Below are 27,699 nucleotides of genomic sequence, written 5' to 3'. Positions count from 1 at the left end.
AAAAACTATAATGGAGAAAAACATGTTTGGGGTAATTTAAAATTCGTGAAATGACATAGTTTGTCCAGCAGAGTGCGCTTCAACGGGGATAAAACAGCTGGTGTCAGGAAATGTAACAGAACTGAACTTGAACTTGTATTTGGATGATTATGAATTATGTTCAGGGCTGTCTGCTCTTATCTGGAAGTTTGAAATGTCATTGTGGATCAATGTCCTCAATATCATGTGGGGATCTTGTATAACATTTAAGCACTTGCAGGTGTGGTGACTCATTTATATGTTGAGAGTTGAATGTGAAATGTATTTTGAAACATAACAGGATGTGGGTGTCACACGTTCTGCTGACGAAGAGCGAGGTATCTGGCCGAGATGTGGGTTTTCGGGGTTTGCTCTACCTTGCAAAGGATGACAGAGGACTTGAGCATGAAGTGGAAAACACGCCTCCTCCTACAGGTCTGGTTTTGGTTAGCACTGCCTCACTTCATTTCCTTGCAAATGCAAAGTGAATTGTGAGAACCGAAGCAGTCCAACTTGCAAAAGGGAAAGGACAGAAGTCAGATTTCATTTTTATTCTTCGTCATGGGCAGAAGATTGCCTCTTCTTGGGCTGAGAAATAACTTAGATGGTATTATTCAGAAGATATCTCTCATAGACCTCTGAAAGACATTGGGCATCTCTACTCCAACAAACTAGGATGGATGTAAATTATCTGTTTTTCTTGGCTGAGATGGAGGACCAACGTTTAACGATACCATGAAAGAAAAGAGGTAAGTTTTTGAGGTGATGAAGAACAATGTTATGTACTTCATTGTTGAACGTGTTGAATCATATGTCATCAGCATATAGGGAAAGTCTACTTGGAAACATGAACTACTAAATTTATAATTGGAGATTTAAGAGCTAAAGATGGTAGCTTTGGTATTTTGGAAGTACTTTAATATCATTTCCTGAGTGTTATTTTTAAAATTAATAATGTTATAGTATGTAAGAGGATAAATCATGAATATGAGATTCTTCCTTGTGTAATAAAAAAACAAAGTCTGAGAATTTTCACTCTTAACATCGCTGTACATTATACAATATCCCATGAAATACGTAACGCTAACGTGATCTTGACGTAACCACGTCAGTATGACTTACCGTACATCTCTTGTGGAAGAAGAAAGACACACAATGGGTTCGGTGAGTGACATAGCAGAAAGTGTAAGTTTTGAATAGTTTAGGTTGAAATGAACATACCTGTACAAGTACTTGCCGCTATATGTGGAAATACTGCAGTTTGGGATGTTACTGTCCGTACTTGGACGTGGAAAACTTGGTGAATTGATCAGAGTCGAGTCCTTTTGTTAGCATTAGCATGTCAGAACATTGAAGAGTTCGACATTTAAAGGGTCAAAAGGGTTAGAGGTTTCATTAAATTGTTATTTTACAACACAGTTGTAAGTTGTAGTCACGCTGAGGGTAGGGAAGGTGATTCTGGAGAAATGTAGTCATCAAATACTGTTGCCAGACATCAGCATGACGAACAAAATTTGGCCGCAGTCGTCTTTTAGTATGTTGTGCAGACGCCTCCATTCGCGATATTTTACTTAGCAATTTGCTCTTAAAGTGGAACAGTTTGGTATCATTATATGGGAATTATTTAATACATTTGATTTTCATAATACATTTTTGATGATATTACAGATTCCTACTCAGTGCGAAAGCAATCCTAATGGAGATCACGGTGTTGTCGTCTATGGCGATAAAACATTCCCCATGTCTTCTCAACAAGTAAGTTTTATAACAATACATTTTAAGGGCACAGTCAAAATATGTATATATATATATATATATATATATATATATATATGTTGTTTTAAATAATGTATTTTTATGGAGCATATGTTTTGCTTTGTTTTTTCGCATGGCCAGGATGCCATAGAGTCCACTGATAATGGACAACGCCCTGCCAGGTAAGACAAGGCAAATGTAACAATAAGACGATTCAAAGTGCTTTACACATGCAATGTGCGGACTTCCTTTAGTTTTATTCTTACCAATATCTGTATACCGGAAAAACTCTAATCTATTTATCTCTATGTGCATGTAGTTCTGTGCGACCTTTCCAACCTGCCCTTTATGAGAATGAGGACACCACCATGGATAGTGATGATCTGGAGACTGATGGCAATTCACTAGCCAGGTAAAGAAAAAAAGGGAATGTCTTTCAATTACAGTCATACATGAGGCTTTTCCTGGGGGCTAATAATTAAATGTGTTGCGTTTGTTGCATACTGCTTTGACAATATTTAATTTTGCTTTTCTTTTTGTGGGAAGAAAGCCAAATCGTAAAATAAACACTCACACTACACAGCTAAGTATTTGATAATGTGGCAGTAAAAAAGGAGCTGTGGACATGTAGTGGCAAACTAATCTTTGTTAATTTTGTTTTCATGTTTGTTTGTTTTATTCATTCAGTCCCATTTAATTTCTAACATTTATTGCGAAGCCATTTTTTTGCATGTGCTTATGATTATAAGAATTGGTTCAAGGTGTTTGAGTCTTAATAAAGCTGGATAAAATAAATTTTAAACCAGTGGATATCGGTGGTATGAAGTCATTCTGAACTTCTGTTGTATTTCCCAGTCTTCAGGAGGAGGAGGAGGAGGAGGCGGAGGATGAAGGGGAAGACTGGGTGCATCTACAGCCACCAGGCATCAACATGGATTACAAGATGGATGACAAGAGAAACTTGCATATTTAATGTCTTTGAAAGGCCAATGGTTTCCCCGTTTCCAGCTGTTGTGCTAAGCTAAACCAACTGTCAACAAGCTCATAACATACATAACAAACAGACACTAGGTTGGTATTAGTTTCCTAATAAGATAAGATGAGACAGTGAGTGAGTAAATTCCGATAACGATAAAGTTTTTGCGTAAAGCATTAAGATGAAATACACTAAATCTTTGACAAAAATTGAGGAATGGCATTTTGAGAATTACCCTACATTCATTTTGAATATCCAACACACTATATATTTTGGTAAATCTGTGAATGGTGAGTCGACCTGACCACTGAATGCAAATTTTGGTAGTGAGGCCCCCGTTTGTTTCAAAGGCACAGTCTGGATTACAAATATAATTTACTATCCTATGATATACTATGTAATCTGCGTAATATTTATGTAGTTACTAATGAAACTCAACCTTCTTCGTGGAACATAACTGTTGTAACGTGTCACAATAAAATGGTGCCTGTCATACCCTTTCAGAGCCTTTATTTTATGAAAGTGAAAACCTCTCTAATTCCACATTCACATCCGCAGTCACAAATGATTACACTCTCGACATTTTCCATAGATTAATAATCAAAATTCATGCTCTGGTTTGTAAAAATCAAGGCGTGAGGGTTAATAACACCAGATCTATTTGTTGAAAAGCTAACCAAGCTACCAAATATTACAGCTCAGCTGAGGAGGACTCGAATAAAGTTTATATCCCACGCTGTCACAAGCAGAAAGAAAGTAGTTCCTACATGAAACAGCACAAAACAAGGTCTGTGGATTATCTTGAGTGACTGGGTCATGATTTCTGGAAAGAGATGTAGCTGTTGGGTTCTGCAAACATACTTTTTTAGCACTTTAAGCACCACAAGCCAAGTGCCATCTACTTCCATTACATTGGTGAGAAGGCAGTAAACTCACACCAAATCAATCTAGATGGATAAATAGCATTAAAGAGAAGAGAACGAAACATTTGTTATTATAGTGATTATAGTCAACTACAATATATGCAATATATGGCTGATTGGTTGCACAACTCAGAAGCAGAAGTGAAAAGCAGAAAATGGAGAGAGGGAGTGCAGAAGTAGCCATTAGTCATTATTTCTGTCACAAGCATTTCTTAAGATACTTTGGGCGTGAGGAAGTTAACACAGACAGAGATATTCAACCATTGAGTACAGACGTTACTACAAATGGACCAAAGCAGAATGACAATGATGAAAAGAAAGTCTAACCAAGTTTTGTACAAGGATCCCGGGAAAAGAGGTATGTTACATTTTGCCAAAAATTGCCCAGAAGTCGTCCTTCATGGTGATGTTTTGTATGTTTGGTGTTAAGTAGACTCCAAACTGGTCTAACTTCTTGTTAGACGTCTTGTGAACAAACTGCTGGAAAACTTCAGCAAGATAAGTCCAATTAGACTTGTTAGGGATTTTGGAGTTTTAGTATTTCTTCATGTAGGGACAGAGGTACTTTTCACATTGCGTGTTACTTTTGAACTGAAGAAAAGGTTTTACAAACTCTGATTCAAATGAAAAACAATTATAAATAAATAATGCTAGAATAACATAGCAAGAAAAGTGATTAGCGTAATTATTTAAAGAGCTTTTTAAGACTCTCAACATTGTTGTATTATAAATACAATACTGAATTCACAGTGACGTCACGTCACCAGCGTGGAGTTGCAGAGGAAAGAGAAAAATGGCAGCTTTCCCTGAAATACGGGACCATGTGAGTTTACACGGTTTAGGCTGACATGTACATAAACTCTGAAAACATAAAGTATTTGGTGTAGTATGTAGAAGTACAGCAGTTTGGGAACTTAGTGTTTATATTTGGAGGTGGATTAACTTTGTGAATTGATCAGAGAGAAGTTTGTTCGTTTGAAACGTTAGCATTGTAAGCATTGTTTAGTACTCCGATGTCAATTTAAGCAATCTGCTGTGAAAAAGTACAGTTTGGTTTCATCATATGGGAATTACATCATACATTTTTGATTTCGTAAAACGTTTTTGGTGATATTGCAGATTTCTATCGAGTGTGTGGACACTTTTTTTTTCACAATTGCTGGCGGTCGTCGTCTATGATGAAATTACATTTTTCACTACCTGTTTATGAATTCATACTGCAGGTGTCTATCGAGTGTGGTGGTTATACTGTTCAGATCATCCGTACCATTCGGTTAAGGGTGAGTTTGCTACCAGAAAGTCAAAAACCAAATATGCTCTTAAATAATGTAACAGCATTTTTATGTATCTTTCATCATCTGTTTTTGCTGCTTGCATCGCCAGACTGCCAATGGGGTGACTCCTGCTGGTGAAGACCTTCAAAGGTTAATATGGTCCTTTTGTCAGGTTGCACTACACCTTGCATACACAATGCATGGACATTTATACTTTAGTGAAATACCTGTTTATGTTATACTTTGCCTTTCTCTGATGCAGTTCTGTGAGACCATCACAACCCCCAAACTGTCAAGATCAAGAAACTGCCATGGAGTGGGAGTCTTCAGATAAAATTAGGTAAAGATGACTCGATCTAAGTCTTTTTAAAATCTATTTAACACAGAAAGTGTGTTTTATTGTCTTCTGAATAGTGGTTGCAAAAGCTTTGTAAAAGCAAAACTGTGCGCACATTTGTGAATCAGACATTTACTAATCCGTTCACACAGATTTCCACATCCATTATTTTTGCTACCATGTGACCATAGAGGGGCTCTCTACAGATTTACAGATTTTAGTAAAGAGCCCCCCTAGGGCCACATGGTAGAAAAAGAAAAATGGATGTGGAAATCCGTGGGAATGGATTTGTAAACCATGGGATCGGATTAACAGTCTATAGGCAGATCTCAGTTCTCTGATCAGACTGGACAAGACATACAGACTATCACTGTGATTAATAGGGGATGGGGTGTGGGTGGGTGAAATAATTCATCTTTGATGAGGAACATATTAATAACATAACCTGCAATGGACTCCAGTAGCAGAAACAACTGCGTCTCCCCATTAAGAGACAATGCGCACTTGCACACAACGGCAGTGTTGTCATCATCTTTATTGATTATTGATCAATGTGGCAAACTCAATTAAGAAAGATAGGACTTTCTGGGCTGGGTTGCTTGTATCCATGGTGCCTCCAGCTGATCAATGAGAAGAGGGGCGCACGGATTGTGAATCCGAGAGCAAAGATTTACCAAATCATGCACACTGTTTACAAATCATCCATTTTTCTGCCTACCATGTGGCCCTAGGGGGGTCTGTAGGATGGAGAACTTTTACTTGTAGAAAAGTATTTTCAGTGTGGTATTAGTATTAGTTTTTACTTGAAGGATCTGAATACTACTCACACCATTATTTATTTGTTTATGAATGACTTGCTAAAAGCAGATACTATGTTCTCCATGCAGCAACGTGGCTCCACCTGACGAGGAGATCCCGATGGAGATGGACTAGCTGGAGTACAAGGTATTTCAGTTCTATCTCAGGCTGCTAACAATTGCTGAACTAGTGATGAAGAACAAGATGATCATTTCTAAGTTCTGTTCCCAACATGAAACGTCACAGTGATCATTAAGTTGACTGTGACTTGAAAGAATAGTTTGACATTTTAGGAAGTCTGCTTATTCACATTCTTGCAAGAGTAAGTTAAAGATTGATAGAAATCCACCTGTCCGCTGAATAAGAAGTTTCAGCCAGGAGACCATTAGCTTAGCTTAGCATAAAGACATTTTGTCTTCACCGTGAGGTTGCTGGGGAAACCGAGGGGAAATTACTGCGAAGAAATTGTCCAGCATCTACACACCCCTGACACCAGAACCAGCTGTTATACAGTTTTATGTATGGATTAAAAATAATTCATGAAGAGCATGTTAATTGATGAGCTGTTTCCTCTTGTTTACAGTCTTTATGATAAGCCAAGTTAACTGTGTCCTAGCTACAGCTTCTCAATTAACAGACAGGACACTGACTCTTAGCAAGGAAGTGAATAAGCTTAATTCTAATTCAAACTATTACTTTTAAATAACAATTTAGGCTGCACAATCACCCCAAAGCTTGTGTTTGTCATCAGAAACTAATTACTATCATTTGTTACCAGTTACCCTGATTATCTTTGGGATAACGTAACACGTATTCTTTGAGCACTCAACTGTCCCATCTTGTATGAAACGCTGGCATCAGATTCAGAATAAGCCGAAATTAATTAAGTTGATGAAGTAAAATATTGATAAACTGACTTGCATTTCTATATTACTTTTCCAGTTCAGTATCTTGCTCACGGGCACTCCGTGGGAGGTGAGGAATCCAACCAGCAACTGTCTGAGACGACCCAGTTTACCTCCTGGGATACAGCTGCCTTAGTATTTTTCAACGCCCTCTATGGGTTATGTATTTACCTAATGTATTGACTAAATAAAATAAGTCCCTAATGGAGACTTTGAATCAATATATGCCTATGTGTTTGATTGCCTGTATGCTCGAAGAATACATTTATAATATTTCAGGTCAAGAGAGCCTGCACCACTTAATATCTGGCAAGACTTCCTCATTTACTAAACTGGTTTTGGATGTTTACTGACATATTACAGAACATGCAAACAAGAACAAAAAAAAGTTGATCAGTGCACTTTAATAAAAACAAAATCATTTGGAACAGCAGTTGTATAAAATAGAGCAGTGTGAATCTCAATATCCATAATTCATTATTAACTTGGTTGAGGTAAGAATTAAGGCCTCAAAAAGTGACATTAGAGGCTTTGTTTTATGAATATTTCTACATAGGTCACTTTGACTTTTGACGTCAAGCTTGAGGAAAAGAATGAGCATGATTTTGGTAAGATGTGTCATTTCGGTAAGCGTGAAAAGCTTTTACCCCATCATGACTGGCTTTTGACAAGTTCTAGTTTCACTTATATCTTATTTTTGCATTGCTTGTTAAAAAAAACTAACCACCTAGCTGCTACATGCTTGTTTTGCATACAAACAGATTTAAACCCGCAAAATGTGGTAATAAAGGAGAACAAAAAACTCAACACTCAGCTTTAGGTTACCTTTAAGCTTAAGTCAGCATTTTAGAAACAAAAGAAAGAAAGAAAGTCAATTTTCTTGATTTAACTTAACAAGCGTATTACTCAGAAAAAACATTCAGCATGGTACAGTCTGTGACAGTAGTCCAAGGAACAACTTTTAGGTGCGCCATTTGTTTTCCTGTGTTTAAACAGGTATAACAAGTATATAAGTTTGGAGATGAAGGTACGACATGATGATGTGAACAACCAGCATAACAGGCAGTTAAATGTCACTCATTTATTGTGAGTGTTCTATTATGGATCAGAACATAATCAACTCTAACTCACTGTACGAGGATGACCGATGGTTTCTGTTTTTTTTTCTCTATGAGATGTCGGAACAACATGGCCAAAGGTAGAAGTCAAGGAAAAAAGTTTTTTATTTTGAGGACTGTTTTTGTGGAATTGAAAAGGGAACCAAAGCCGAGCCAAAAAAATAATAGCAATTTTGGATAACCTACCTAATTATTTTGAGGCATTTTTACATTTGATGTAAAGTAAGTACACAATCTGAATACTTCTACCACTGACAAAAGTTGCTTTTGTGGACTGGGTTATGATTTTTGCCATCTTAGCAAGTGAAAAAGATTAGTTAATGAAATATTATGTCTATTTATTTTACGGGTTTAACTTGCCTTTGCTGTATAGAGAACTTAGTGACTCTCCTTTAATATTGATAAAGATAATAAGTATAAACTCTTGGTGATAAGAAACACTTTGGGCGGTGGGTGTGAAGTCTCCAGTCAATAATAGCGTCAGATTATTATGGAGTGTTTGACTCCAGCTGATCGGGTAAAAAACTGAAACAACTATTGTGGTACAGTGTGGTATGAAGACTGATGAGAAATAAATATATAGTACTCAGACTGTGAGGTTATAGTGAAGGTTGAAATAAACCTGTACAAGTATTTGGCGCTAAATGTGGAAATACTGCAGTTTGGGATGTTACTGTTCGTACTTGGATACGGAAAACTTGGTTAATTGATCAGACTAGAGTCCGTCGGTTAGCATTAGCATGTTAGCAAATTGAAGAGTTCGCCATTTAAAAGTTCAAATGTGTTAGAGATTTAATTTAATTGTCATTTTACAAAACAGTTGCAAGTTGTAGTCATGTTGAGTGTAGGGATGCTGATTCTGGAGAAAGATAGTTGATTGTTGTGTCCCATTCACAGGTCGTCCTAAACCTCAGAGGACTTGAGCATGATGTCTCTTCCCACAGGTCGGGTTGTGGGTAACACTGCCTCATTTCATTTCCCTGCGAGAGTGAATTGTGAGAACTGAAGCAGTCCAACTTGCAAAAGAGAAAACACATAAGTCAGATTTTATTTGTATTCTTCGTCATGGGCAGGAGATTGCCTCTTCTTGGGCTGAGAAATAACTCAGATGGTGTTATTCAGAAGATATGTCTATTGGGCATCTCTAGTTCAACAAATGAGGATGGATGTAAATGATCTGTTTTTCTTATCTGAGATGGAAGACCAACGTTTAACAATACGATGAAAGGAAAGGACCCATGTACTGTGCTCCAGAAAAGAGGTAAGGTTTTCTTTTAAGGTTTTGAGGCGATGAAGAACAATGTTATGTACTTCATTCTGGAACGTGTTGAATCATGTCATCAGCATATAGGAAAGTCTACGTAACGTGAATTACTACATTTCTAATTGGAGATGTAAGAGCTAAAGATGGTAGTTTTGGTATTTTGTATATAGATAGGAAAGTACTTTTATATAATTTTCTGAGTGTTATTTTAAAAATAAATAATGTTATAGTATGTAAGAGGATAAATCATGAATATGAAATTCTTCCTTGTGTATTAAAAAAACAAAGACTGAGAATTTTCAGTCTTAACATTGCTGTACACAATATCCCATGAAATACATAACACCAACGTGGTCTTGACGAAACCACGCGGTATTTGGTTAATGCGGAAGAAGAAATGATGGCGTCCCACAGTGAAACTGCGGCTAGTGTATGTATGAAATAGACATACCTAATACTAATACATAAGTATTTGGCGCTATATATGGAAATACCGCAGTTTGGGATGTTACTGTCCGTATTTGGATGTGGAAAACTTAGTGAATTGATCAGTCCTGTCCTTTTGTTAGCATTAGCATGTTAGCACATTGAAGAGTTTGGCATTTAAAGGGTCAGTACTACATTCTGGAACGTGTTGAATCATGTCATCAGCATATAGGAAAGTCTACGTAACGTGAATTACTACATTTCTAATTGGAGATGTAAGAGCTAAAGATGGTAGTTTTGGTATTTTGTATATAGATAGGAAAGTACTTTTATATAATTTCCTGAGTGTTATTTTAAAAATAAATAATGTTATAGTATGTAAGAGGATAAATCATGAATATGAAATTCTTCCTTGTGTAATAAAAAAACAAAGACTGAGAATTTTCAGTCTAAACATTGCTGTACACAATATCCCATGAAATACATAACACCAACGTGGTCTTGACGAAACCACGCGGTATTTGGTTAATGCGGAAGAAGAAATGATGGCGTCCCACAGTGAAACTGCGGCTAGTGTATGTATGAAATAGACATACCTAATACTAATACATAAGTATTTGGCGCTATATATGGAAATACCGCAGTTTGGGATGTTACTGTCCGTACTTGGATGTGGAAAACTTAGTGAATTGATCAGTCCTGTCCTTTTGTTAGCATTAGCATGTTAGCACATTGAGAGTTTGGCATTTAAAGGGTCAGTACTTCATTCTGGAACGTGTTGAATCATATGTCATCAGCATATAGGAAAGTCTACTTGGAAACGTGAATTACTACATTTCTTATTGTAGATGTAAGAGCTAAATATGGTAGTTTTGGTATTGTGTATACAGATAGGGAAGTACTTTTATATAATTTCCTGAGTGCTATTTTAAAAATAAATAATGTTAAAGTATGTAAGAGGATAAATCATGAATATGAGATTCTTCCTTGAGTAATAAAAAAACAAAGTCTGAGAATTTTCAGTCTTAACATCGCTGTACATTAACAGAATATCCCATGAAATACATAACACTAACGTGGTCTTGACGAAACCACACGGTATTTGGTTAATACGGAAGAAGAAATGATGGCGTTCCACAGTGAAACTGCGGCTAGTGTATGTATGAAATAGACATACCTAATACTAATACATAAGTATTTGGTGCTATATATGGAAATGCCGCAGTTTGGGATGTTACTGTCTGTACTTGGATGTAGAAAACTTGGTGAATTGATCAGTCGAGTCCTTTTGTTAGCATTAGCATGTTAGTACATTGAAGAGTTCGACATTTAAAGGGTCAAAGGGTCTTGAGGAAAAGAATGAGCATTATTTTGGTAATGTGTGTCATTATCCAATTTTGACCTTTACATTTTTTATAATGATGATGAGAGTAGTAACCTCAACCTCACCGCTAGATGCAACCAAATCCATTGCACTGCACCTTTAAGTATCCGTAGAGCTGACAAGGAAAGGAGATGCAGGTAAACAAGGTGAGGCAACAGCAGAGCAGGTGAGGGAAGTGGGAACAGATGTGTAGATGGGTGGAACATCCAGGGGATGTGGAAAGTGAAAAAACATCTGAGGACATCTGGTGGACAGGTGGAAAATGGCACTGGAGCAAGTAACATAAATTCTGTCTGCATATTTCGGTAAGTGTGAAAAGCTTTCACCCCATCGTAACTGGCTTTTGACAAGTTTTAGTTTCACTCATATCTTATTTTTGCATTGCTTGTAAAAAAACAAACCACCTAGCTGCCATATGCTTGTTTTGCATACAAACAGATTTAAACCCGCAAAATGTGGTAATAAAGGAGTACAATGTCACCTTGGCCGCCTGCCGGCCAGCTCTACTCATCCACTATTACTGTACCTCAAAGAACTTTGTTTGCCAAATAAATTCCTTCACACCCTGATTTCCAGCCTACGATCACTGCATTTGGGTCTAGAGAAAAACCCCACCATAACAGTGAGGTTATGATTAAATTGAGATTATAACTAGACTAGACACGAGCCACATCCGAGTTTTACACATGAAGATCAGCTCTCTCACCATTAGACCTACTACGCCTGTGAAAATGGTGTTGTAATGTCTTTTGCAGCTCTGGAGGAAGCTTTCTCAAGTTTGAAACAAAAAGGGTCTTATGGAAGATGGTGTCCAGTTGCATTGTGGGAATTGTAGGAGCCAGTGTTTTTTGGAGCTGGATTCAGGATACCTTGACCTCTGCTGCTTTGAATTTGATCTTTTTAAAAAAATTATTATTTGTCTCTTATAAGTAATCCACTTAATGATAGTGCAGCACTCAATTGCTGAAGTACCAATTCAATAATTTGAGTTATTTATTCACACAAGGCAACCATGAGAAATTACTTCACATGAACCACTCTGGGTGTGTTGCAATTTTTGTTGTAGTTTGAAGATCAATTGTGTCTCACTGCTGTAAAACAAAGAAATAACAACCGGAATTGTAAAAGAGATGTCTGACTTTTTAAATTTTGGTGCGAGATTTTACAGGATCAAAGGTAGAGGTGCCCCTGTACAGAAGCGCATTGCTGCCACCAGAAAAAATAAAAACTGATCAGTATCACGTTATAATGTGATCATGGAATAACGTGATACTGATCATGAAATAACGTGAAACTGATCATGAAATAACGTGAAACTTATCATGAAATAACATGATACTGATCATGAAATAACGTGAAACTGATCACATTATTTCATGTTATTTTATGATCAGTATCATGTTATTTCATGATCAGTATCACGTTATTTCATGATAAGTTTCACGTTATTTCATAATCAGTATCAAGTTATTTTATGATCAGTATCACGTTATTTCATGATAAGTTTCACGTTATTTTATGATCAGTATCACGTTATTTCATCATCAGTAGCACGTGGCAGCAATACGCTTCCGTACCCCTGACTGTGTCTGCTATGGAGAGGATCCTGGAACAGAAGCATCAGTTCAGCAGACCTGCAGGCTAAAACTTGCAAGCTGATTTTGCAATAAGATATAAGGACAACATTCAAAACTCACTTTCCAAGAAAGACATTTATCCGGCCTGATTATACATCTTTTAGCTGACATTTTACCACCACTGTTACTTATTTTATTTCAACTTATTATTATTTCCAAAAGGGGAACAACCAGCACAGGTGGGTAAACATATCTGCATAACAGTCAGTAGCTTCATATTTTCCATCCCTTTCACCCACCCCCACTCTCTCAGGTGGACAGAACATGCAAATGAATGGTGTTCAGTTAGGGGAGGGTAATGCTGCCCTGATAACTTTTATCATTTTCAGCTGCTGCTGCTGGAGCAAACTTCTCACTGTGCTATGTGAGGAGTTGTTTTTTTGAAGGACTTCTCATATGAATCAGAACATAATCTAACCTTTCTCATTCAATGTATGAGGATGAATGACTATATCTGGGGTTTTTTTCTTACGGAAATGGTGGAATGAGGACCAAAACGAACCAAGGAAAAATCAAGGAAATTATTATTTTCACGTTTAAGTATTTCTACGTTTGTTTAAAGTAAGTATACTAGAATACTTCATTTTTTAAATGTGCTTTTTGGACTTTTCATGGCTTTATTGATAGGGCAGCTTAGAGAGATGAAAGGAAATGGGATGAGAGAGAGGGAGGATGACACACAGCTAAAGGACTGCAGGGCAGACTCAAACCTGGGGCTGCTGCAGCAAGGACTGTACATAACATTAAAGAAATGATTCTTCTTGTAATAGAAATAAAAGTTGTCTAAACCAGATTTGAAAATCCAAGTCACATTTTAGACACGGTGGTATATTTAGCAAACAGTAAAACTCAAGTGAGACAAAAGTTAAGCAAAGTTATGTGCTACCTATTGGTTATGTACTTAACCGCGTGACGGGATGTGACGATACTACTTCCTCCCATCCCACGGTTTAGTTTGGCGGGCTACACGTGATAGGCAAATGGAGGTGAGTAGACTCGTAGCCGAATACTGTATTGAGATTTACAGCTGATCAGAGTTGAGACTGAGAGTCGACACAAGTAAACATTTGTGGGCAGGAACGCGAGTCTTTCCAAACAGCTAGTGAGAGCGCATCATTTACTGCAGAGTTCGTAGTCCGTCTGTCGTTTCCCTATCCACCTCATGGCTGTTACTTAGATAATTACACAGAAATGGTTAAGGGTTAATGATTAAAATGTTTTTATTTTATTATACTACAGACCTCCATTGTGTTTGATGCTCAGATCACCTGCACTCTTGGATTAAAGGTGAGTTTGCTACCAGAAAGTTAAAAGTCAAAAACCAAATATGCTCTTAAATAATGTAAGATATCAGTTTTATGTATCTTTCATCATGTGTTTTTGCTCCTTGCATGGCCAGGGTGCCAATGGGGTGACTCCTTCTGGTCAAGACCCTCAAAGGTTAATATTGTCTTATTGTCAGGTGCACTACACTTTGCATACACAATGCATGGACATTTTTACTTTAGTAACATTTTAAATTAATATCTGTTTTCTTACCTGTTTATGTTATACTTTGCCTTTCTCTGATGCAGTTCTGTGAGACCATCGCAACCCCCAAACTGTCAAGATCATGAAACTGCCATGGAGTGGGAGTCTTCAGATAAAATTAGGTAAAGATGACTCAATTTAAAGGTGACATATGATGCTCATTTCTGCTTGTTGACATGGTTCCTTGATGTCTAAATAAAATGATAGTAACATGCTTTGGTCGAAAAAAACGAAGGATTGAGCACAGCAGGGTTCTTTACACACCAGTTTCACAGCCCTGCTCTAAGCGGCCGGTTTGAGTGTCTTTCCCTTTAATGCTAATGAGTTACTGTGTGCGCCGCCCACCTCTTCCTGCAGGGCGGAAGACGTGAGGACGGCATCGCGTGACCATGGCAACGAGCAATATACAACGCGAAGCAACCTTTCTATGTCCATGCCTGCATATAACTGATAGTAGCACAGCAGACATGTAGCAGGTAACCCCTGTCTCCGGCCCCAAAACAAAGTAGTGATTGCTTTACTGCAGATAACGTTTTGGTGCTCTCAGGTCTGGTCTCTCATGCCAGCAGCTAACGCTACACACGTATTACATGTATACCAACACACAGGAAGTCGTTGGACTGCCAAGTTACTCCTGGGCGTCTAACACACGGTCCTTTAGCACAACATGCTAATCAATTAACGTACCTCACTGGCCATGAATAACAGACCATTTCATACAATCTTCTCTGCATGTTCACGGCGGAACAGTAGCTCATCGGCCGCTAACAACTGAGACCATTTCATACCGTCTCCTCCACATATTCAACGTTGATAACTTCACATGTAATGTTAGTTCAGCCTCATATTTACATCGACGCTTAGCGTTAGCTCGTGTGCTAAACGGCCAAAGTAACACAAACTATACTGTTAAATAAATACTTACATCATCTGTGGCGTTGCCAGTGTTGTACTGACCCTGGTTGCTGAAACAGTCCAACGTGAAGTGACTGGCACAGACCATAACGCTTTTGCTCACTGAAGCTGGGACGTTTCTCTGATGAATAAAAAGTAGCCACTTCGCTCTGATATCCTCTTTGGTAGGGAGGCGGTGTAGCGAAACATGAGGATCAGTGCATCCGGTTGTACATGGTAGCGGTCAGGCTGTCGCGTACAAGTAAGTGAGAACGAGAAAATGGCGGATTCTCGTTCAGGTAGCTGGCGTAGTGTGGGAGGAGATACCCAGCGCAAGGGCTGGAGTATTCAAATCGCCCGGACTGTTTGGTAACAGTCCAGGTGAAATCCAAATGGCCCGTTTAGAGACTCGATTCCTGACTCCGGTAGTTTACAAAACATTGACTTAGTTGTCGAAAATCACTCTTAAGGGGTGGGACTGGGGAGGCACTCCGGATACGCAAATATACATACTAAAGCAAGGAAAAAGTGAGTTTTGCATAATATGTCCCCTTTAAGTTGTTTTAAAATCTATTTAACACCGAAATTGTGTTTTATTGTCTTCTGAACAGTGGTTGAAAAAGCTTTGTAGGACCCTACATGCATTATGTACGCAGCTTAATGATAGGCTGTATGTCCTGTCCTGTCCAATCAGAGGACTGAGATCCACACACCAGATTATGCACACAGAGACACACCGCAGCACATCTTGAGCATTTTGCTCATATACAGTAATAGGAGTTGTTGTCATCATCTTTAGTGATCATTGATCACTTTAATGTCCTTACAGCTCTATAGTACTACTTAATGATAGTGTAAGTACTAAGTTCAGTTCTCTCATCATTAGATCTACTATGCCTGTGAAAATGGTCTCATAATGTAAGGATCAGAGGTAGAGGTGCCCCTGAAGTGCTAAAGCTAATAATAATAATTAGTATCATCAAAACAACGTAACATAAAAGAGATGATTCTGCTTGTAACAGAAACAAAATGGTCTGAACCAGATATGAAAAAACAAGTCACATTTTAGACATAACCCAAATCACACAAAGGCTTTTTGAGTATTAACTGCATTTCAACAGCATTTTCATACAACAAACACTGACTTTGCTGTAGCTTTTGTTGCAGAGTAGCAGACAAAATGAGGTAAAAACAACTTGATCTAAATCTTTTTAAAATCGATTTAACAAAGAAAGTGAACTCCCAGCCTTTGCTCGTATACAGTCAAATGGAGATGTTGTCATCATCTTTATTGATTACTGATCAATAGCAAAGGCAAACTCCCTGTAGAAAGATAGGACTGTCTGGGCTGGGTTGCTTGTGTTAATGGGGCCTCCAGCTGATCGATAAGAAGAGAGCAAAAACCGTGCACACAGATTGTGATTGCAAGAGCACGGTTTACAAATCCGTTCCCATGGATTTCCCCATCCATTTTTTTCCTACCATGTGGCCCTAGGGGCGCTCTGTAGGATGCAGAACTTCTACTTGCAGAAAAGTATTTTCAGTGTGGTATTAGTATTAGTATTAGTATTAGTTTTTACTTGAAGGATCTGAATACTACTCACACCACTGTTCATTTGTTTATGAATGACTTACTAAAGGTAACTAAAGTTATATTTTGCCTTTCTCCGATGCAGTTCTGTGAGACCAGCACAAACCCCTAACTGTCAAGATCGAGAAACTGCCATGGAGTGGGAGTCTTCAGATAAAATTAGGTAAAAATTACTCAATCTTCCTACCATGTGGCCCTAGGGGGGCTCTGTACGATGGAGAACTTTTACTTGTAGAAAAGTATTTTCAGTGTGGTATTAGTATTAGTTTTTACTTGAAGGATCTGAATACTACTCACACCACTGTTCATTTGTTTATGAATGACTTACTAAAGGCAGATACTATGTTCTCCATGCAGCAACGTGGCTCCACCTGACGAGGAGATCCCGATGGAGATGAACTAGCTGGAGTACAAGGTATTTCAGTTCTATCTCAGGCTGCTAACAATTGCTGAACTAGTGATGATGAACAAGATGATCATTTCTAAGCTCTGTTCCCAACGTGAAACGTCACAGTGATCATTAAGTTGAATGTGACTTAAAAGAATAGTTTGACATTTTAGGAAGTCTGCTTATTCACATTCTTGCAAGAGTAAGTTAAAGATTGATAGAAATCTACCTGTCCGCTGAATAAGAAGTTTCAGCCAGGAGACCATTAGCTTAGCCTAGCATAAAGACATTTTGTCTTCACTGTGAGGTTGCTGGGGAATCAGAGGGGAAATTACTGCCAAGTAATTGTACAGCATCTACACACCCCTGACACCATTAGCTGTTACACATAGTTTTCTGTATGGATTAAAAATATGTGGAAACTGACTCAAATTTATGAGCCTTAGAAATTCTAGTAGGTGGATTTTGTTACTTCAGAAACAGCCAGGATAGCTGTTTCCTCCTATTTACAGTCTTTATGATAAGCCAAGTTAACTGTGTCCTAGCTACAGCTTCTCAATTAACAGACAGGAGACTGACTCTTAGCAAGGAAATGAATAAGCTTTTCATAGTTTATTCAAACTATTACTTTTAAATAAGTTTAGGCTGCACAATCACCACAAAGCTTGTGTTTGTTATCAGAAACTAATTAACTGACAAATTGGTGAAAGCTAGTAAAGAAAGTATGGCAACAATATTACATTAAATTATTAACTGAACTCAATAAATGACTTCATTGAGTGGCAATTATGATACTATCAGCTGTTACCAGTTACCCTGGTGACCTTCCCCAGTCTTTTGTTAACCCTGTTCCAACTTGTATGAAACGCTGGCATCAGATTCAGAACAAGCCCAAAAATGTATTAAATTGATGAAGTAAAACATTGGTAAACTGACTTGCATTTCTATATTACTTTTCCAGTTCTGTATCTTGCTCAAGGACACTCCGGGGGAGCCGGGGAATCAAACCAGGAAGCTTCTGATTAGTGGACTACCCGGTCTACCTCCTGGGATACAGCAGTCAAACTTCTTTGAAATATGGATATTATAGTACAACTCATTAAATATATTTTTTGATATCAGCATCTCATTTTTCCCTGTTGGTTACTACTGACTGTATTTTAATCCGTTTGTTTTCAGAGGATCATATCCTGACCACTGGTTTCAGGACATGTGAGGACAAGGGACATGTATACATTTCATAGACAACATGGTGGTGGGGGGCTACTGGCTGCTGTCAAAGTTACAAATATCAACTAAAACTAGTCAAAATGGAGCGAGAAGGAAACGCAATCTTATTGTTTTAGTGCCCTCTATGGGATATGTGTTGACCTAACGAGATCCTAATGAAGACCTGGAATCAATATGCCTACATGTTTGATTGTCTGTGTGCTCGAAGAATACATTTATAATATTTCACGTCAAGAGAGCCTGCACCACTTAATATCTGACAAGACTTCCTCATTTACTAAAACTGGATTTAGATGTATACTGAAATATTACATAGCATGCAAACAAGAACAAAAAAAGTTGATCAGTGCACTTTAATAAAAACAAAATAATTTGAAACAGCAGTTGCATAGAATAGAGCAGTGTGAATCTCAATATCCATAATTCATTTTTAACTTGGTTGAGGTAAGAATTAAGGCCTCATAAAGTGACTTTAGAGGCATTAAGTTGTAGCTAGAAGCTACAGTGCCTACCTGCTTATACACATTATGTCCTTTAAAAAGATTTCACTACTGTATCAATAACACTGGAAACATAAGACTCCACTGTACAAAAACAATATAACTGTACCAAAAACCATGTTCACAGCAATAGCTCTGACAAAAACCTACATTCAAGCCTCCCAACATAGACACTCATTGTGAAACAAACACTCTCGCACAAACAAAAGGACAGACAAAAGTAAAAATGAACTGCAAGTCAGTAGCTGCAATAGTTAACAGAGGCACATCTGGGAGAGCTGCAATTGGGACTGTAAAAGGGACGTCCGACTTTTGACATTTTGGGGTGAGAAGTCACTATCCAATTGGATCAGAGGTGGAGGCGACCCTGACTGCGTCTGATATGAACAGGAACCTGGAACAGAAGAATCCGATTAATCGACCTGAACACAGTTTAAATCTTACAAACTCAGATTTTGCATTAAGATACAAGGACACAATTAAAAATGCTCTTTGCAACAGAGACAGTTATTTAGCCTGGTTATACATCGTTAAGCTGCCTTATGATGAAAAATAATTTAAATGTATGGTAACTGTCAGGTTTGTATTAAGACGTAAGAAATAGTGTATGGTAACATGGAAAACGCTTAAAGGAAAAAGCATACCAGAGGACAACAGGAAAACCTTAAATTTCTTTTTTTTTTAATAATAAAAATAAAAATGATAAATAGATTGAGTTCACCCAAAAATGAAAATTCAGTCGTTATCTACTCACACTCCTGCCGATGGAAATTCATATGCAGTTTTATAACTTTTCTGGAGCCTCTCAGCAAAACAGAGTTGAAGCATTCTTCCAAAAAACTGAAGTGGCAGGGGACTTGTTTTAGAAAGTAAAACGAACAAACAAACAAAAAGGTCTCCATACAGCTTGTCCGGTGTAATCCAAGTCTCCCGAACACCTTTTCAAATCAATTTGAGATCTTGGGGCTTCTGGAGACTTGGACCACACCAGACAGGCTGCATATAGACATATTATGTTTTTTTCCTGTAGTCCCCATCTATTTCAATTATTTATGAGAACGCTGCAATGCTGTTCTGTGACTCTCAAGAAATGTTTTGCGGACTACGAAACCTCACCGGACTTTCTATTGTTGGGGTGAGTAGATAATGGCTGAATTTTCATTTTTTGGGTGAACTGTTCTTTTGAAATGATCAATTTTTGCAGCGCATTGTTCACAGGTACTTATTGTATTGGAGCTTTCATTAATGCTATTAGTTACACCTGTACTTTTACTGCTATGATAAGTCCAAGTGTCTGCTGTCAAAAGGGGCTATAGGAATTTTGATCTGTGGACCACCGAGACTCTCTTACTGCCCCTTTAAAGACACTGCACCACACTGATGATCATGTTCTTTCATAAATTTGTATGATGTTGATTTACGAAACCCCCTTGCAATTTTTCTGATACGCCACGGAAACAGGTGTGTGAGTATGGGGTGCATCTCTGGGAAAACAAACCTTGGGTGATTCAGGACTGCCGAAAGGTGACCGGTCCAGTGAGTTCTCTTTGTCAGAGGAATTGTTATGGCGATGCTGGGCAAACTTTCTCTTTAGTGCTTCAGCAATAAGAGCAGCTGGGTCACTGAGAGATGCTGGACATCCCTTACTGCGTCTCCTTCTGACTGGTGTCCCTCCTGGTGATCTAGAAAGAAAGGATGGGAAATGTGTTGTCAAAGGACAGAAATTTAACTAGCAGGCAATAAATTAGCACATAAACATCATATTTGTAGGGCAATAATATTGGTGTAACTATCAAAAATTCAGGTGCACCCATATTCTATCAATCCTACCTCTCCACTGAACGTAATTTAACTTGATTTAAGTCCTTAAGAACATCCAGCATGGAAGGCATCCCCTTAACTTCCAAGCCCGACTCTTGAGGCTTGAGCTGCCCCTCGTTCTTCCTGCGCTGACGGATCAGGTCTAATACAGAGGCTTTCTGGGTGGAGGAGTTTAGACAGGGAGGAGGAGGAGGAGGAGGAGGTGGAGGTGGTGGTGGTGGTGGAGGAGCACCACAGCGAGGTGTGGAGGTAAGAGCCGGAGGAGCGGAAGGAGACATCAGAGGCGTGCCTGGTGCATTCTGGGACTCGATCCGACCTAATAAAATGTAAGTGAGTATGAAAATGTTGTTACATTTGCTTAACGTTTAAATATAAATCACAGCATAACATGCTGAATACATTTGCGTCTTTAGTGAAAAGGTTTAGTCAGAAAGGATCTGAACCTGGAGCCGGAGCAGCAGTAACAATCATGGCTATCTGTGCTCGCAGTTTGAGCAGCTCGTTTTCCAATAGTGTGATCTTCTTCAGGGCGTCTGGATTAGTAGCCTGCCGTACAGATCTGCCTCCTCTCTGGGCTTGATTTAGGACCGGTCCGGGGTATCTCACCACATCCCGATTTACAGTACTTTGCTTCTTTGGAGGCAAATGGTTCCTATGGAGATAAAATATCAGTTTTCTATTTAGTTTGAACACTTTAAAAGAAGATCAGACATGCTCTATATATGTATATACAAAACATACAAAAAGTCCAATCAATGCTTTTCTTTACAGAGATCAGTGTTGTCCTGCTCAGACAGGCTTCCCACAAGTACGTCACCCGTTTATATACACCAGTGTTTATATACCAGCCAGAAAGAGAGCGGCTATGTTTACCCGGCAGCATGAACTAATTAATACACCTGTCTACAGAAAGCAAGCTTTTCTGCTTGCTTCTGAAAAGAAGCTTTATGAACTAGTGCAAAAAAAATGAACGATGACTCACACGTTGTGCAGCTCAAAAGTGGCACTTAGCGGCTACACTAACTACTTTGATTACCGTATAGTAATTAAAGAAATGTCTATAATAGTACCTCGCTATCCATGAACAGTGAACACAAACATTACCTGACTGAAACACTTACTGAGTTGTCTATTTTCTTGTTGTTCCTCTGAGCAGCAGCAGCAGCAGTGAGACCCTGAGCTTCTGCCTCTCTCTGTTCAAATGCTACAGTGGACTCGGATACATGCGCTCTTTGACTCATCACATTTCATTAAATATACAAACCACTATTTTGCGCATGTTAGGAAAAAAGATTTTGTCTGATAAACAGCCGATGTGGTTTCATTCTCTAGTTATTCTTCACTGTTAACTTGCACTAGGCAATATTATCTTGTTTGTATTGTGTAAGTTCTTACCTGGTCTTGGCAAAGCTGTCCCCCTTGTCCTCAAGCACCCAGAGTACGTCAGCGAATGAGGGAATGGCTGGTGTGTCCACGGGGATGTCGGCATAACCATGGGGCTTAAGCAGAGGGACCTTAGGACAAAACATTGACAAGGAACGATTACACACTGGGAGGCTGACTAGGTGACAAAAAAATAGAAAACCACCAAAAGAAATCAAAATCAAAACATAATTCAAATTCATCAACATGTACATCTTTCTTCAGTAAGGAATATAAGAATGGAAAGGAAAACAAGGAAGTTGCATAAATATAGAGCATGTGAATATGTTTGGTGTGGGCGGGTGGAATGGGTACCTGAAAGTGGACACGTGGTTGAGGTGCCAGTGGGAGGTTTGTCCCAATCATCCGCACAATGCTGCGATACTGACCGCACAGCTGACTGTCCCACACTGGAACCAGCTGCAGGCAAGACGACACACACACACACACACACACACACCAATAAGACCTTGGTTAAGAAATGCCTTAGTAAGCCATTAGTAAGATATCCATTGATATCCCTGGATTCTAGTTTGGGAATCAGTAATATGATAATAACAGAAGTATGTGTGTGTGTGTCTGCGCTCACCATATCTGGAGACACTCCAAAGTACTCCAGGACGATGCGCAGCACATCCAGGACATCCTCTACTACAGACATTGGAAGGACTTTTTCTTTTTGCCAGCTGATGACTGCTAAGCTCCTCTTTCTGCTGACTGACTTTAAAAGAGGTCAACAAGGAATGGATGCTACCAAGTCACATACTTTACACCTGAAACAAAAGAAAGCACACAAGAGAAGACTTGAGAGTCAGTACTTGCATTCCTGAGGACCACAAATCAAGCCACAAATCTGAGAGTAGTTCTGGACTACACCCACATCCATCACCTATAAACTATTGCAAGAATTTAGGAACTTCTGAACCTGAGCTAAACTTAGAAGAACGTGCTTTTATCTTCTGTAGACTTGACTAATGGTGACATTGCAGCTGCAGCTGATTTAGAAAGCTGCTGTTAGAGTCCTGACCAAGACCATGAAATCAGACCACAATGGTCCAGTTGTCAGAGCTGTACACGGGCTCAAATATTATTATTTCTTTTTTAACATAATACTATTGGATTATAAAGGACAGAAGTGCATTATGGCAAAAAAACAACAACACATTTTCTATCTGCTGACACAGTTGTGGCACTTCAAGACCTGTCTGATCATCTTAATTTTAGCTAGCTAGTTAATAGTTGAATTTTGAATTCTTACATATTGCACCTATAAGTTAAAGTTGCCTACTCTATACTGAAATATCTTTAAATGCCAATAATGTACTGCTAAATGTGTGAATTTAACAGCTCTCCCCTGAGGCTGTACTGGTCAGGAGTTTAGTTGTGACTAATAATGAAGGACTAGAAGGACTGGAAGAACTACAAGGACAAAAAACACCCACAGTAAAAGGCGCTAACTTCAAATACAACTCATTCTGGACGACAAATATTCTCCTGGCGTCCATTTTTGATCCAACTGTCAAGATGTCACCTGGTGGCATCACAGACTGATGCTCAGGGAGGCGGTTATCTCTACTTTAGGTTAACGATGGATGCTGACTCGGCTGTAGACTCACATTGGGTCGACACAAAGACAGATTAGTGGATTTTATTTTTAACCTGAAGAGTAACCTTCTTGTCAGGGCAGTGCAGGTAAGTTCAGCCCGGACAGGAGCCGCAGTGTGTCGCTCTGTTAAAAAGATGCATGGCTCATCAAAACTCGGATGCGCGACGCTGGGAAACATGCGGGAAAAAGCGGATAAGTATATGAATAACTGTTCTTACCGTACTCGTTTCCTTGTCGAAACGTGCTTTAGTAGCTACATTTGTCCGAGATATTCATAATAACCACTAATATGAACTGTAACTGCAGATAAACAGTAAGAACTTGCAGCTTCCCTCTGAGATCTCACGAGTCCTGGCTGCAAGTCGTTCCAGTCAAATAAAGCCGCAGTAGCAAAACCTCCTCTGATTGGCTGTGATCGGCAGAGAAGCCAGATAAGCCAATAGGAGTGGGCGACCGTGCAGCGTCAGTAACGGCTCGTCGACCAATTGCGTGTCACGAAAACTAGCACCAAATTTGTATTTCTTGTGCACGAGCTGCTACTTTTCCTCGGTAAGAAAACACTTTTTCATTTAATTTCACCCCTTTTATCGCACATCCAGAGCATTTATAGTGTTGTGAGTTGTAACAACAACGCCCCAGTTTTATGTTCAAACGGTATAACGAAGCAACTGAAGATGTATTTCTTAAAAGGTGGCCAACTTCCTCATGTTTCGAAAGTAGCTAACGCTAGCTTCTTTAGCTAACTAGCCACAACGTTAACGCTCACCCTGCCACTTGACAGGACAACTGAATGTGCCGCTTTTAAACCCATTTAGCCTCGTACGTCTAGTTTCCTAGCTTAAAAACTTCAAGCTGTGACCGTAAAAAAATACATGTCTATCGCTTCCTCGTTTGAATTCGTTAAACGTCCGCATTGTATATTTTGTCGATCGTTTAACGTTAAACTTTTGATCATGCTAACTGAATCCACACTTAAATGACGCTAACCTCCCGATCTCAGTTCCAGGTCTGGTGAAGTAAACAAAGATGATGGATGCACTGTCAGTGGTGAGTCAGCTGCGGGATCTGGCTTCTGAGCCGCAGAACCGAGAGGTGATAGTCCAGGACCAGGGCTGTCTCCCCGGACTGGTTCTCTTCCTGGACCACCAGAACCCAGACGTGCTATTTGCAACTCTTCAGGTGGGTGACAGATGTTTGGCCTGGTGTGTTAACGTGCTTCATAATACCTTTACTGCCGATTATTTTAGTTATTTTAAGTTTTAGTAGTTTTTTAACATACCTTAATATGATTTCCTACTTTTAGGACAGATATAAAAATCAACTTGCAGATATTTCACAGGTTGTTGTGATAAGTAATCCATCAAAGGGAACATTTAGTTGTTTTTATTCTTTGACAAAGTAAAAGTAATCAAAGGTGTTCGGTATGGCCTTGAAATAATCCCAATATTTTTAGGCCATATCGCGAGAAAACAATATATACCTCGATATTTTGAAGTCTTTTCACAAGCACTGTATAAATGTTAGGACAGGGTGACAAAATTAAGTATCACAATATTTTTGACCAAAAAGGCCCTACCTCGATATCGATATTGCAACAATGTTGTAGGGATGACTATGTGTACTTTCACAAATGTCCGATTGTTTATCTTTTGGGTTGAATTTCTGGACAAAGTTTGTCTTATTGACATTTATATCAGATAAGCAGTATTTTAAAAAAGACCCTTTTTCCCTACAGCACTGTAACAATAATGTAACTTTAAGAACTGCTTCTTTCATGTAACACCAAACAGTTCAAACTATTTTTACATTTATGAAGCTGAAACACTGGATGTTTGACATATTTGCTTGAAAAATAACTGCAATGATTAATTGGTTATCAAAATAATTAGCAAATAATTTTCCTTCAATTGACTAGTTATTGTGTTTCTTGTCTTTAGTCTCTAAAAATCTACTTACAAAGGCTGCTTAAACGGTAGAAAATGATGGAGTTAGTTGTAATTCAGGGCAGCTTGTGTAATAGGTAAGTCGTAGCATAACGGTATATATTTTAATCTGTCTTTGACCTTCCTCTGACCTCAGACCCTGCGCTACTTGGCCGAGTTGTCCCCCAACATCTCCACCATGAAGAATGAACTGGGTATGATGGTGAGCTTGGAGAACCTAACTGGGAGGTGAGCTGATGTTTTCTTTACTATCCTGGTGACTCTTGCGAGCTGTCTGTGAAGTCTTTTCTTTGCATGTTTATGTGATTGTACTTGAAACGATGCTTGCTTGAACTTTCTGCATTTCATGTTATGGCACATATACATTAGTAGTTCAGTAAGCAATGAAGAAAAACATTGGATTATGGATTAAATACATCCAAATGATCAGACTGAAGTGCCATGTAATTTACTTTCAATCGCTGAAGAGCTCAGATATGTGGGTTGTGTTGGGAACAGGCTACATTAAATATAACATATCTCCATGTAGGGAGGGACTGTCTGTTGACATCTCAGCCTTGGCCCAGGAGGTGTTTGACATTCTGAATGCACCTGCTAATCCCGTGCCACGCACAGCTGAGCGGCAGCAGAGAAAGAAATCCCAGTTCTTTATAAACACCTCCAACAAGAAGGCCAAATCTGTCACTCTGCACATCCAGGGGCTGGACAGCACTGTGAGTAGACTGACTGACACGATCACACACATGCACTCATGTGTTAGCGATTGTTTGTGGTTATCATGCCAGCAAGTGAACTAATAATAATAATAAGTGTCCGATTCTTATCTAGGAACAGCGAGGCTTGTGTGAGGAGGCTCTTCTGAAGGTCAGAGGAGTGATCAGCTTCACCTTCCAGATGGCTTCCAAGAGATGTACCATCCGTATCCGCTCAGACCTGCCCACTGAGGTAACTCTTGTTATATTTAAATTGGGTATTATTGCACTGTCAAAGCCACTGATATGCAACCTGGAGTAAGAAAATGGCACATCTTATTTCTGCTCGATTTTCATTAATTCCAGTCCTCTGCTTCGCCTGTTTCCTAATTTGCAGAGTTTGGCATCAGCCATCGCTTCCACCAAAGTGTTGTCAGCCCAGCAGGTGGTGAAGAACGAGGCAGGAGAAGAGGTGAGTGGTGGTCAAAGAGCACACTTTTTGACTTGCCAGTATGATATTGACGTATCCAAGAGTGGATAAACCAAGAACTGTAGAAGAATTGTAACGTTTCTCTCCTTCAGGTTTTAATCCCTCTGCAGTCATCTGGAGTGGAAGTGCAGCAAAACTCAGCTATACCAGACTACCTCCCAGAGGAGGAGGAGAGCCCAGAGAGGGAAGTCGACCGAGCAATTTCTCGCACCACAGCGAAGGACAGTTCTAGTGGAAGCTGGCTCAACAGCGCCGCCAGCTTCCTCACCAAAACATTCTACTGGTGAAACTGGTGCAGGTTGATTCCCTGAGATCCAGTGACACAAAGTTGTGCTAAAAGAGTGGCCCTACTGCTGTATGTTACTGGAATGGACATTACTGGATGTTACCGATCAGCAACTTGACATCAATTCTTTTGAAGAACTACAAATTGTCAACTTTATGTTTTACCTCTATTGTGCTCACATACTTCAATGAAGGCACACGTACACGAAAAATATCTTTTGTCTCTGGACGATGCTGGTTTCTATCCAGTATTCTCATTTAATGTAAATATTTTCTGTCAGTTTTTCCAAACAGCCTGTTTTTCTCTCTACGTGTAAAAAAAAAAAAGTGTTTTTGCTACTTTTCTGTACAGGTGGAAAAGTATTTTTCTGTGTATCCTGCTGTAGTTGCTGGTAGTTGTATCGGTTTACGCTACAATAAATCTACAAAATATTACACGTTTCAATGCACTGTTAATGTTTTCATTATTTCCTCTTTACTTTGGATCAAACA

General features: G+C 38.9%; 2 protein-coding genes and 3 long non-coding RNA genes across 9 annotated transcripts; 4 read left to right on the top strand and 1 right to left on the bottom strand.

Moving 5' to 3' along the window:
- Nucleotides 1-525: 525 nt before the first annotated feature.
- Nucleotides 526-2,179, top strand: LOC311271608. Its single transcript, XR_014624449.1, has 4 exons — nucleotides 526-767; nucleotides 1,687-1,773; nucleotides 1,915-1,955; nucleotides 2,093-2,179. It is a non-coding gene; the product is annotated as an uncharacterized lncRNA (long non-coding RNA).
- A 1,783-nt stretch (nucleotides 2,180-3,962) lies between these two features.
- LOC311271422 lies at nucleotides 3,963-7,207 on the top strand. Its single transcript, XR_014624415.1, has 6 exons — nucleotides 3,963-4,030; nucleotides 4,896-4,952; nucleotides 5,056-5,096; nucleotides 5,209-5,286; nucleotides 6,171-6,228; nucleotides 7,024-7,207. It is a non-coding gene; the product is annotated as an uncharacterized lncRNA (long non-coding RNA).
- Nucleotides 7,208-13,196: 5,989 nt separating this feature from the next.
- LOC311271585 lies at nucleotides 13,197-18,342 on the top strand. The gene is made up of 7 exons (XR_014624440.1): nucleotides 13,197-13,376; nucleotides 14,055-14,102; nucleotides 14,215-14,255; nucleotides 14,390-14,467; nucleotides 16,916-16,993; nucleotides 17,188-17,245; nucleotides 18,180-18,342. It is a non-coding gene; the product is annotated as an uncharacterized lncRNA (long non-coding RNA).
- A 440-nt stretch (nucleotides 18,343-18,782) lies between these two features.
- mtfr2 (mitochondrial fission regulator 2) lies at nucleotides 18,783-24,155 on the bottom strand. Of its 3 annotated transcripts, none has more exons than XM_084378142.1 (9): nucleotides 24,016-24,155; nucleotides 23,851-23,920; nucleotides 22,781-22,964; nucleotides 22,507-22,611; nucleotides 22,165-22,283; nucleotides 21,213-21,421; nucleotides 20,779-21,085; nucleotides 20,447-20,630; nucleotides 18,783-19,342 (listed from the first exon to the last, which is right to left on the bottom strand). In XM_084378142.1, the coding sequence occupies exons 3-9, from the start codon at nucleotides 22,850-22,852 to the stop codon at nucleotides 19,298-19,300; spliced, it is 1,041 nt and encodes a 346-aa protein (XP_084234268.1). In that variant the 5' UTR covers nucleotides 22,853-22,964; nucleotides 23,851-23,920; nucleotides 24,016-24,155; the 3' UTR covers nucleotides 18,783-19,297. The 3 variants fall into 3 exon arrangements, with proteins under 3 accessions (XP_084234268.1, XP_084234269.1, XP_084234267.1); XM_084378143.1 differs by having other exon boundaries at nucleotides 23,863-23,920; XM_084378141.1 differs by lacking the exon at nucleotides 23,851-23,920.
- armc1l (armadillo repeat containing 1, like) lies at nucleotides 23,864-27,647 on the top strand. Of its 3 annotated transcripts, none has more exons than XM_084378149.1 (7): nucleotides 23,864-23,883; nucleotides 24,798-24,976; nucleotides 25,877-25,968; nucleotides 26,270-26,453; nucleotides 26,569-26,685; nucleotides 26,830-26,904; nucleotides 27,015-27,647. In XM_084378149.1, the coding sequence occupies exons 2-7, from the start codon at nucleotides 24,824-24,826 to the stop codon at nucleotides 27,207-27,209; spliced, it is 816 nt and encodes a 271-aa protein (XP_084234275.1). In that variant the 5' UTR covers nucleotides 23,864-23,883; nucleotides 24,798-24,823; the 3' UTR covers nucleotides 27,210-27,647. The 3 variants fall into 3 exon arrangements, with proteins under 3 accessions (XP_084234275.1, XP_084234273.1, XP_084234274.1); XM_084378147.1 differs by lacking the exon at nucleotides 23,864-23,883 and adding an exon at nucleotides 24,271-24,346; XM_084378148.1 differs by lacking the exon at nucleotides 23,864-23,883 and adding an exon at nucleotides 24,371-24,487.
- Nucleotides 27,648-27,699: the final 52 nt, after the last annotated feature.

The sequence above is a fragment of the Pagrus pagrus genome (genome assembly GCF_965226575.1).
Source record: "Pagrus pagrus genome assembly, chromosome: 16".
NCBI classification, from domain to species: Eukaryota; Metazoa; Chordata; class Actinopteri; order Spariformes; family Sparidae; genus Pagrus; species Pagrus pagrus.
Note: the sequence above shows the minus strand (reverse complement) of the source record. Positions and strands in the feature narration are given on the sequence as shown.

Coding starts and splice junctions, on each gene's coding strand:
- armc1l (XM_084378149.1), top strand. CDS start 24,824: ATGATGGATGCACTGTCAGTGGTGAGTCAGCTGCGGGATCTGGCTTCT. Junction 24,977..25,876: donor TGCTATTTGCAACTCTTCAG/GTGGGTGACAGA, acceptor CTCTGACCTCAG/ACCCTGCGCTACTTGGCCGA. Junction 25,969..26,269: donor TTGGAGAACCTAACTGGGAG/GTGAGCTGATGT, acceptor ATCTCCATGTAG/GGAGGGACTGTCTGTTGACA.
- mtfr2 (XM_084378142.1), bottom strand. CDS start 22,852: ATGTCTGTAGTAGAGGATGTCCTGGATGTGCTGCGCATCGTCCTGGAG. Junction 22,284..22,506: donor AACCACGTGTCCACTTTCAG/GTACCCATTCCA, acceptor TTTTGTCCTAAG/GTCCCTCTGCTTAAGCCCCA. Junction 21,422..22,164: donor GACAGCTTTGCCAAGACCAG/GTAAGAACTTAC, acceptor TTATCTCCATAG/GAACCATTTGCCTCCAAAGA.